The sequence below is a fragment of the Lottia gigantea genome (genome assembly GCF_000327385.1).
Source record: "Lottia gigantea unplaced genomic scaffold LOTGIsca_1, whole genome shotgun sequence".
In the NCBI taxonomy this organism is placed as follows: Eukaryota; Metazoa; Mollusca; class Gastropoda; family Lottiidae; genus Lottia; species Lottia gigantea.
Genome location: NW_008706746.1, coordinates 5,504,031 through 5,516,642, shown reverse-complemented (window position 1 = coordinate 5,516,642; position 12,612 = coordinate 5,504,031). Strand labels below are relative to the sequence as shown.

General features: G+C 30.3%; 1 protein-coding gene across 1 annotated transcript; it reads right to left on the bottom strand.

Annotated features, from left to right (window-relative positions):
• Positions 1–5,225: 5,225 nt before the first annotated feature.
• Positions 5,226–11,311, bottom strand: LOTGIDRAFT_152282 (hypothetical protein; the record flags this gene model as incomplete). The annotated part of the gene is made up of 8 exons (XM_009045729.1): positions 5,226–5,505; positions 5,950–6,073; positions 7,151–7,265; positions 7,694–7,899; positions 8,132–8,318; positions 8,966–8,968; positions 9,456–9,608; positions 11,282–11,311. The coding sequence occupies 8 exons, from the start codon at positions 11,309–11,311 to the stop codon at positions 5,226–5,228; spliced, it is 1,098 nt and encodes a 365-aa protein (XP_009043977.1).
• Between the last annotated feature and the right edge of the window lie 1,301 nt (positions 11,312–12,612).

The following is a 12,612-nucleotide window of genomic DNA, read 5'->3' as shown; positions in this document are numbered from 1 at the left end:
AATTGCAGCAAGACCTGCTAAATAGTTAAGGCCTAGAAGTAATTTGTAACTTATAAAGGCAGCCATTATTGAACAAGAACATTGTACTGTGAGACTTGTTATGAAATTAACAACTTAATGGCAATAATTATATCAAAACTAAGGGAATTTATAATTGATTGTAGATCCAAAACTTTTGAGTTTTGAATGTAGATATTTGCAAGGCATCAAAATGAAACGAAATGCTGGTTGGTGCTCTGATATCCTGGAATTAGTCTGTGATCAATATTGCATATGTCCATGATAATCATAGCCTTTCTGTGAATCTCATCTGTTCAATGAATTCTTGATCTTATTTCACTTCCTGTAAATTCTTAATTATCAATTTTTAAAAATTGAATAAATGTCATTATTTTTTGTAGAATTGTATTTGAATGGCTAATCTTCAAGTGAAGGTAATATGAAAACTCTGAATTGTCCACTTGATTGTTATCAGCTTCACTATAGATTTTGTGTTACTGGCAAGTTATGCTTATCTCATACAACTCGGACTAGACTTGACTTAGAGTGATATTCTAGTATAATATTGGGATAATACTCTCTCTGAAGTTATTATTGTCTACTTTGAACCCGATTTGTACAGAAAGTACATGTCATATGCATCTTGAATTGTTATAGAGACAATACCACATAAGCAATATCCAGAGACAGGCTTTTTTGATGTTTTAATAATAATACAATTTTGATGGAACTGTTTACTTGGTCAACTGTGATACACTACAACGCTCAGTTTATTTATATTATATACAGGAAGCAACACATTGATATAAATAATGGAGGGGAGAAATAGTGCACCAAGTGATTGGAGGGGTTGATTGTGACCAAATATTATACAATACAATACTATACAATAAAGAACTAGTAAAGTAATGCCAAGCTTATTCAACATTTAACAGCTTAATTAGTAAACAAATTTTTTCAAATTAGATTACACAGAGTCCTGGATTTTGAAATCCACCAATAACCAAATCTACTTTTAGAATCTTTAGTTAGGCTTGACATTAACTTAAGGGAATAAAGATGTCTAAATATTTGCTTTACCAGCTGATTGCGCTTAGTTACAGCTAAACTTAGGACTTCCCAGAATTAAAGACTGACCTTCATTTCTCACACAATTCAAACGAAACATACTATATCCCTTTAAATTGTAGGCTGAACACTTATTTCTCATCTTAAGACTCAAGAATATTGAGAAAGTAACAAATTTCTAAACTTCTACATAGTGGGTATTTTGTTTTAGATGGTGACAGATTTAATTCTTACTGCTACAGATAGCAAGATCAAGCACTATCAGCAGGTTATGCAAATATTTAAGCACCCATTTCATTTTCAAGATAAAACCAACTGAACCTTTATCTTCAAATAACCTATATGTTAAGTTGGTTGTACCTCTTTTGCAATTTATATTATTTCTATATATATTTACAAACAATTCAAGGCATTTCTGATTTCAACAATAAATTATCCCTGATATCTGCTCTAAGATAATCAAAAGTGTAATTTTTTGAAATAATGATCACACCTACCCTTTTTTCTCCCTTTTTTTACCTTAATTTAGTGATAATTTACTCAAGTAATTCTTTGTGAAAGACAGATGTGAATCAGGGTTTTTCAATATTTTCGAAATAATTTTTAGATTTTCAACATAATACATGATCAGAGGCTTTCAAAAAGATATTAGTCTCCAACATAACCGTTGTGTATAAATATCCTTTACTAATCATTTCAAACAATTCTCTAAGCTTATTTGTTTAAAATTCTACGATATTCTACCATGTTTTTACTGGTATATATTATAACATTCTTTGCAAATATTACAGTAGGCCTTGTCACTGTGTATTGAAATCCAATTAACTTTACAGAGAAATATAATATTTCATCAAATTGAATCGTTCTTTTCCATTAAGGGAAACTATATCACTAATTTAATCTTGACCACATAATTGTGCAATGCAGTACTCTCTTTTGCTAACCCAGAAAACATAAACAATACTGTTGAACTTATCATGGAATTTCTAACCATTGTCAATTACAATTAGAAATAATCATTGATTTTTGGTTTAGGTTAAGATTTCAGAAAAAATGTCATGACAGCTCTGCTTGAAACCACTACAATATCAAATAACAAGATAATGAATTTAAGATAAAAATGAAGAAAGACATAGTCATTTGTGATTTGAGAATTTAATCCTCAGCTGATAAGTTGCAAAATGTGTACATGCAAAAGGTCAAGACTTGCTTCCAGAATAATAGATTTTATAATGTCAGTAATCCTTTGACAACATCTTTGTACATCAAATGACATCACAGATTCAAGACAAGATTGATTATAAAGTTAGCTCATACCTCGAATTATTTTAACATGAATTAGTCCTTTTAAGTTGACCCAATTCTTAATTTCAGAAACATGTGGTTTTGGGATTAATTAACAATTTTAGATGTCAGTTGATGATTGAACTAGATTTTCTTGTTAATAATTGTGAAATCAGTTGCCTTGGTAACAAAGCAACAATATATCAGTAATACAATAGGTAGTCAAGAATTATTTTATATTTCCCAGACTTAAAGAAGAAAGCATTATTGTTTGACACAAATCCTCTGTTTTGAGATCATTAACTTTTCAAATTTCCATACACTTCACAATAGTTTTTTTGGTACTTTTTGGGTTAATTCAAAACAGTAATATTATTTGACGTCACATAAATTACACCTTTAGGCTAAAAACTGAAAAGTATCTCTTGACTTAGTGTTTTCATGTACTCAAGTTTTCTAAGATTTATTGAATTTTTGGCAAAAATGTTGTAGGCAGATAGCAGAACTTGTTTTTTTTTTTCTTCAAATTTTGGCATAATTATTTGTACTGAAAACTGTAACATAATGTCTATGTGAATTTTTATTAAAAATTGGGGGCAGACAACATTACTCATCAAACAAAACTGTCCAATTTTGATAAAATAAGAATCTGCATGGTAAATTAAAATTTATTAATTACATGATTAAAGAGTTTTCCACCCACTAAACTAAAGACAATAGTAAATATTGTTTAGGTAGGTATAGGATAGTAGATAGACTATATATCATTCTTCGTCTAACATTAATCATTACAAGAAGTCAAACCAAACATCGAATGTCACCTTATCCTTCAGGCCACTGACATAATTCACCAAAAAATATCAACCATAAATTATTTACCAGAACAATAATTTTGACTTGTGTGAGTGAATTTTGTTGTTTCCTTATAATTTGATTTATTGAAGATTACATGTTCTTCCACTTCCCAACCATTTAAATTTTAATATTATATTTTACAATCTAAGTTTGTGTTGCCTATCCGTCAACCATACGAACCCAAGTAGAACTTTCTATTGCAATACCTCTACTGTTAGAAGGGATAAGGAAATAGATCGGCCAACATCTAGATCATCCAGGTCTGGTTTAAGCCAGGCTTAAGTAATAATTGTTTAAACATCATGATATGAATATTATATAAAACATGATAAAGGATAGTGATGTGAATAATAACAATTAATCTTCTTACAATAATTTACTTTGGCAACAATTAAATTTCTACAGCTGCAAAAATATCATAAAACTCCATCAGTAATCTATATTACAAAACATAATCCATAATGAAATAATAATAATAATAATAATGATGCATGATGATCCAGTTTAAAACAAGAGAATAATGCACCAAAAATTAACAGAATACAATAAATTATTAACAATTAAAAACAAAAGAGACAATAAAACATGGCCATTTACCATCAACAAAACAAACTTGTGAAAATATCACCAAATTTAATACCCCTGCACTCTAAAATTAATATATCAAATTAAGTGGTTTCATGTATTTGCTTTGTTTAGAAGTACCAGAAAAATAATGGCATCACTTAATTCAAACTGGTATTTTACAAATGTTTCATTAATTTTGGCAATAAATCGTTCCATCTATCAAAAAGTTATTTCACATCTTTTGACCAAGTATCATTCAATTACAAAATGATTAATATACAAGGTTAGAAAATTAATAAGTTTGTTACAAAAATACACACTATACATAATCCATTGCAATTAATATAATATTTGTGTTAGAAAGGAGAGGGGGATGGGGTGATCATTTTATATACATTTCTTTACCAAAACTAGATTTATTATCTATATGTAACTAAGATTGTAAGTACATAAATAATTTCAATACCATAGCTTTTATAGCTTTTGAATAAAACAAGTTCTACATGATATGTTATACATGATGATATTGCCTGCCATTTTCTACCTTTTGTTGTCAAAACTTTATTTCTAATTCATATTCATTGGTGTCAAATGATAGCATTCCATTTAAATTTCATTACAAATTTTTAGGCCAATTTCTAGCAGCCATTTATCAATTTTAACAACTATTTTGAAATAAAATAAAATCAAATAATATTAAATTCTGTTACTCTAAAATATATATCTACATCTTTCATAAAATATAACACATTGCACACAGTCCATGACTAAATCCTGATAAAAATTCATTTTAAATAAAATCAATATAGCCAACTGCCGTCAAGATTTAAAGAATTCTGTATTTGTCATAAAAATAAAGTTATCTGCAAGCCTGTGATTTGTGAGAAAATGATCAATGAATATCATACAACAATAGCACTTAACATGACAGTGCTGTTCAATATATAATATATACAACCAACATGACATCAATGATTTTATATCATCTACAATTTAACAACAAAATACAATAATATATTGTGTAACTTGACATGTGATGTCATCAAAATATGTGCACATGTTATGATTGCTTAGTCAACAATAAATATGTTAAATATAGCACTGTGTCGATAACGTCAGCTTTGATGATATCAATTCACCAACCTTTTTTGGCAGCTATGTGTGACCTTTTACCCAATGTAAACCTTAACATTCTCGTTATCAAAGCACCAAAAACCAAGAAGCATTCAACAAAAAGGTCCAAAAACACTTTACACTTGTGCTCTAAGAAATTCTATATAGATTTCTTGATTAGCACTTTTTAGTCACATGATACAGGCCTTTTCATATATGTATATATATATTTACAATTAGGACCTGACACAAAAGGCATCTTGGATAGTGCCTCATAATCTCAATACCAAATATGGTAATGAATATCGAATAACAGTCCCAAAATTATAGAGCTGAGTCTAGGTCGTCCACGCCTCTATACGTGAACGTTTCATCAGAGGGCCATCATAATCTTGAAGATGATTATGTATATTAACCGGTGACGAGCTGTTACTGTGAGATATATGTCCCGGAGATAGGTGACCTGGGCCATTAGAAGGCGGGCGTAACATGTGATGACTAGATGGAGTAGTAGATTCTCTTGGTGGTGAAATAGGTTCGCTTTTGATATTCATAGCACTCATAGAATTTATCGCCATTGGTGACACATGTCCAGGGCTAATTCCATGAGTTATAGATCTGAAAAAGAAAATTACATATTCAATATATAATACTGCATATATAATTTAGATATTTCATAATAACCATGAACAACAAAGTATTGACTTCTATATTGGTTATTTTCTATATGTGGATTCAATACATTGGATAGTCCAAAAGTGTTGTGAGTCACAACAATCTTATCTAATGATTTGGGAATTTGTTAAGGGTGTGTCAATCTGTGAAAATATGACAGAAATATCATGGACAATATATAGGTGGTCTTACATCACACAGTCAATTATGGCAATCATCAGGAAAACCAAAAAAGGTATTTAAAGGGCAAAACATCATGTCAATACTGGTATATATATAATACAACTTCTCTCAAACCCAAGGGGAAATTGAGATCAGATTTCACAGGTCGTTGCCAAAAAAAAAACAGCCCTAGTTGTGACTAAGCTACCTTTAATCAAAACTTACCCAGAGTGTGGAGAGAGGCCACCAGGATGTCCAGGGCCTGACATCATACCTTGTCCTCCCCCTCCATTACTTGACCAATGATGGAAATTGCTATTACCATCAGCAGTACCCATTGGAAAGTTATCTGAAAAAATAACACTTAACCATTAAAACAATAAATTATTTAAGTCAGCAATTAAAATTCATCAAAGAATAAGCCTTATGATCTTGTGCAAGTTTTATTATCTCATAATAAGAAATGGAATGAAAGCCATTGTTTTTCAAGCTATAGGTTTCTAAGAATTTGTTTTAAGGATCAGGTTGACAAGTCCAATAGATTTAGAAATAATTAGAGATTACAAGAAGACTTGTTGACCTGATTATAGATTGTATCTATCCAACAAGGTCAGTTACGTCTTATCACATAAATAACACAAGTAGAAAATTGTGTGGGGAAATGAAGCGAAAGTAGTTGAGTTGTAATCAGAAGGATTTATCTGGTGACAGCCTATTGTATTAATCCACAATCAATAACTGGAGCTCGTTAAATCTCTCTCACTCAAACAGCGAGTATTGAGACTGTTTAAACCTCTCCCAGTCACTCTCCTGACTGATTAATGACAAGTCGACACGAACCACGGTCTAAATCAGATAATTATATACAAATTTATAACTATGTATATAATATTACGGATGCTTTCTCTGACATATTTACTTTCTGACCTTCGAGCCTCTTCTGAGGTGAATAAATTTAATATCAAGGCAACTCATGCCAGATTTAAAGATAATCATATTTCCAAATTTCTAAATGGTTATGGAACCCATTGAAACCCAGGTGTTATTTAAGGTTTACTTTAGCAGAAACCCAGGTCTACACCTTATTCAAATATAGAATTAGACTAAGCATTACCTTTAAACTATGTAGTTGAGTTTGAACTTCACTTAAAATTCATTGATTCCTTGAGAAGAATTTGGCATAGAAATTTTGTGTGGTATTTCATTTATTTAATCTTGTAGCAGACTGCCAGGACAATAGCTACAGGGACATATTCCAAAGTATCAAGATGACTAAGATTTGTCCAAATTTCTCACTTTTTTTTAATATTGATCATTTACAACAAAACATTAGCCATGGTACAACACTTTCTATATGCTCACGTAACATTCAAGCCAATATAACAGGCCAATCAAGTACACTCAATATTGAATTGTAACAACTTACTTTGTGGATATGAGGAGGGAAGAGCGGACGGAGGGTAGTTTGACATGCCAACAGTACTAGGAACCATAGAAACAACAGGGGGAGCTAATGTAGAATTCAATGATCGACCATGTCCCTACAAACAAGAACTTAAAAAGTAAATAACACAGAATAAAACTTTAATCAGTATTATGTGTTAGATTTCTGCTTTTATCTTCTTTAACAATATGATACAAGTTATGCAGACCTTTGATCATTTATAAAGACAGTTTATTTTCATCCAGATTAACCAGATCTTTGAGTAAGAGTAAAATATGGAAAGGACAGGAAATTCATGATTCAAATATTGTCCTTTTCTTAGGTCATAACAATTTGATCTGAGGGCTAAATCAGTTGTTGAACAAGCAAAGCTGTTTATTTTTTATTCCATTTTTCAACACCTCTTATTCCATACCACAATTTTCCAAAGAGCATATTTCATGGTGATAAAATATAACTAAATGGACTATACCATTGTTATTTTCATGTTTTTTAAATGAAAATGAAACGGAGAGTAAAACTTACATCTTGTAAATCATTTCGACTATTATTAGGAATCATAACACGTAAATTCTGATTAAGGTTTGGACTTGGTCTCATGCTGGGAGGGGTGGGAGCAGGCGAGGGCTTTGATAAACCTTTATGTGCCATGACGCCAGGTGAACTACATGGTGAAACTGTATGATGGTAACCATTGGGTGTTGGTGAATGACTCATGTCAACCATTCCACCTATAAAATAAAACAAATTTTAATTTCAATTTCTTCTCCTTATTGGGCTAATACAGAAAGACAAGACATGCAGCACGCTAAGATGGAAATTGATAGCAATATGAACAGGAATCTCTAATTTGCAGAAGACATGGCCTCTATTTATTTCCCAAATAACTTTAAATGCATTGAGAAAAGGTCAAATCAACATTGGTGGTCAAAATTGATGGCTGCGTTCATATCGCTAATGTACCTGTTGAGTTTGGTCTTGGACTAACACTTGGTGGGGCTGAAGGGGGGTGCAATAGACCTGGTGATCCAGACATAATATGATTTTGTGGATGCGGTGACATAAGACTCATCTGAGGCGGTGGATATCCAGTATTTGGTAGTCCCAATCCTCCAGGCATTCCTGCATTCTGGAAATGTTGCATTCCACCCTGAAATTGTAATAGAACATATAGTTTAAAGATCAGTTTGTAAAAATGGCATCTCTGAATAACAATGGAAAATAAAAACAAGTCCTCAGTTCTAATCTATCTAGATATTTTACAGCCCTAATTTAATATAGCTTTGGCTTGAAACGTAAAAAAGCTCTTAGTTTAAACAAAGAAAGCAGCTTGGCAGGTGTCACGACTAATGAGGTAAAAAGAAATGTTTTGACGTAGATTAGAGAGAAAGCTTGTACGTTGTGAACGTTGTGATGACGTACAATTTCTCACAACATTACATAAATATAGTAGAAACATGATTCAAGTAGAATAGGTTAATTGTTAAAACAAATATTGAATGATTCTGTAGGAAACGATTAGAAATCATCTATATATAGCTGAGGACACTGGTATTAAAGGAAAACTACGTTGACACACATTATATATGGTAACAATCAATAATATTGAATATTGTGTTATACTTGAGCAATAATGACGTATTAACTTGTACGTAAATTGAAAAAAATTCTAAAAAATCAGATACATCGAGATAACATGATTTTAGATGACAGGAAAGTACTGATTATATTTGTCAATTTCTTCCTGAGAAAATCACATTTCAACCTAAGTCATCAGACCTTTTTATTAGAACTTACAGACTATAATATTAATGATATCAAGAGAAAATCAAATAACTTTTTTTTATTTCCTGATCATTTCGTGGTTAATAGTTTGAGAGTATTAGAGGAGATAAGTTCTATAACGTGTGGGTGTCAACAAATCACATTTCAAATTACAATTGATTTTTAATAAACTTATAATCTAGAGAAACATGTCATGTTTATAATGTACACTAAGAAAACAATAGTACTTTTAGTTGAGTTGAAAAACAATCCCTGAACAATGATTGACTATTTACATGCACTGTACATCATCTCTATAGGATAGGATAAGTTGGTTAACACATTTGAGACCATAAGATCATACAGCTTAGAATCAAAATGGAATGGAATTGACATAGGTTGGTTTGTTGGCCTGACATAATCTTATTTCTAACAATCATCAGAACCTAAACAATCCCTTGATTTCTGAATAAGTCAAGAGATGTACATGTATGTCAAAAGTCTTAGGTGCTCATATTCTTACCCTCATTTGATTTAGTTGAGTATGTTGCATAACTCTCTGATATTCATCATTAATTCTATCATATTTCTCATCACCTCTCATACCATGAACATAGGGATCAGTATCTATTGGTTCTGGACTATCACAACCTTTATGTTCTTTCTTGTTCAGGTGCTGAAAATATATAATCAAATATTCTATCAATATCAAACCATAATCTAAACCAATGTTGAATTAATATCTGTGTCAGAGGATTTCTTTGTCCTGGATAATATTTCCAATAATAATAAGTAATAGTCAAGAATATGGCAGTAATAGTAAAGAATATGGCAGTAATAGTAAAGAATGTGGTGGTAAAAGTAAGGGATATGGCAGTAATAGTAAAGAATGTGGTGGTAAAAGTAGGGGCTATGGCAGTAATAGTAAAGAATGTGGTGGTAAAAGTAAGGGATATGGCATGGATAGAAGGGAATAAGGCAGATATGGGGATATGGTAGAAATAGAAAGGGATATGACAGTAAAATTGAGAGATATGGTAGTAATAGTAAAGTAATTGTATATAATATAAATAGTAAAGTAAATTAATGGACATGACAGAGTAAGTAAGGGAGTGAAAGTAATGATTATGGCAGAATAGTACGAAGATATCTGTATTTGTATTGGTATTATTTCACCTTAGAAATCACTTCAATCAAAATAAAAAACCACACATATATTCTTAATCTAGTATATTACATTGTAATTTCATAATTAAAGCCACAGTCCTTATAATAATTAAGAAAATATGCTAGATAATATGTGTACACATAATAGAAATGATTGTGTATGACTTGAAGATTGTAGGAAGAGATAAGGATCATTTCAGTACACTTAAGACCATCAGGTCATTGACTTATTTTAGATAAGGACAAGCCAGATAGTTCATTTTAAGAAAACTGAAAAGAATATTTTATCAACTCTTTTTAAACCATATGTAACATTTAAATTGTAAAAATGAAGTAGAGTAGCGTTGAAATTCTCTCTTCAATGTACATTATAATTCCCTGCTCACTGGGTCAAATCATTCAACGCATTGCCCTCAAAATACTAGATCAACATTTTGACTCATGTGGTAGTTATTTTCGGCATCTTGGCAAGCTATTAATAGACTACACAGCACAACCTTGACTATTTTTGGTAATGGATCAATTTTCTTATCACTGTAACCCAGATTTTATAATGTTTTGTTTAGACCAATATATACACTACTAGATGTATGAATGTTTCCCTCCAGACAACAGACATGAGTGTTATAATATCAATAATACTTATATATCTTTAAATATAATACTAACACATAATACAAAATAGAAACTGTAGAACATCAGACATGAAAAAATTTATGAACTTTCTTGAAAAAAGTCAATTCAAGTTTTTGGCGTATATAGTATTCTAATTATCTTAACTACGATTCAAGAGTATCATGCTAGCTTTATCATGATAGATTACAACTTCTATTTTGCTAAAAGGACATGTGAAAAAGTACTGAATTTTGATTGACCTAATTTATACTACAACAGGTTAATTTGAAATACCAATGAATATTTTTGCATTATTTATCTTTATTATTTAATTTAAAATGTAGATTAATTCCAGTTTCACTAGTTATATCAAGTGTATTCGGTCTGTTGGTTATATTGTAAAAAGATATAGTCAAAATGAAAAAAATTGTCGACATATATATGAAAGGGATTGTAAAGAGGTTTTCTTAACATTGTATGTGTAAAGTGTGCACTGAAAAGGGATTGCACAGATCCTTATATATCAATTGCAGCTTATTGCAACAGTGAACATCATAAAACGCTTACTTTTAGTTGAATTGCAAGAGCCACAGACATCTGACTGAAATTTAAAATGGTGCAAATTGATGATATCAGTGTCCTAGTTTAGAAAACCTCTTTACAATCCTTACAAACAGTTCAAAAGTAGACGGAGAGTACATTCTGTAAACTTTGAAAGAAATATGTCTGAGGTAGCAGAAATACTGAAATCTCCTTGCAATCATTCTTATTTTGTTTTATATTCTTTGTTAATGGCACTTAAAATAAAAAGTTTAGTTAGGTTACTTCCAAGTGCTATATTGTAGTGTAATAAACTATGTCAGTTATAAACAGTAAGATTTAAGATAGAATATATCTATTATTACCTATATCTAAATCTATCTACTACAATCTAATTTTATATACTATGGAATGTAATAGTTGCTATTTTTGATTATTTACCTTCTATTTACAGTTTAATTAGAAAACAACCATTTTACAAACAAATCATTTTAACTTGAACCATATACAACAGGAAATACTGAATATCTTAACATCTTACTACTAAATACTTTCAAATCGTGTGGTTATTTGACAGTTAATCATCTTAAAACAAATATAACATGCATATAACCTGAATAAAGGCTGCATATATCAGCATCTTTGGCTATGCTATTTAGATTTTTGTAGACTAATTTATTTGTTAGAGCCATTTTTTTTTAACTTAAGTATGAATTTCTCAATTTTAAACTAATTTAAATATTTTAAACATGATCAAGTGAATTGAAATGAGTAGCCCTTATGATATGTCAAAATGTGAACATATAACATGTCAATAATTAATATGAATATATACTTTATACATGACAAATGAGATCAATATAATATATACTCAAGAGTACTTTTTACAAATAAAAATGACAAAAAAAGCTTATTAACTTAAAACAATGATAGATTGACCTATAAACCTTAATTGATTATAAAAAATCAATCATTACTAAGTTGTGACACACCTTAGAAAATATCATGTAGAGTAGATGTGTATAATTATTTACTGATATATATGTTTATAGTTTTAGGTCAGTTTTATATTTCAAGGCTATAATAAATCATCAATCACATATTCTTGAAATTAGTCCAAAGAAACGGCCATCAACGGCCATCGACAAATTCTATCCTACCTGTTACTGTATTGATCTTGTCAAAAATGATTTACATTAACCACCATGTTCAAAATTTTGCAACTATTGTTTGAAAAAATAAAAAGAATTTTCTTTAGACAACCAATACTAATGGAATATCTGCTGACAAATAACATATGGTAACCCAATTGTGCACTTTTCCTCTAATTTGATCAACAAGGCAGCTCTTAATGTAAG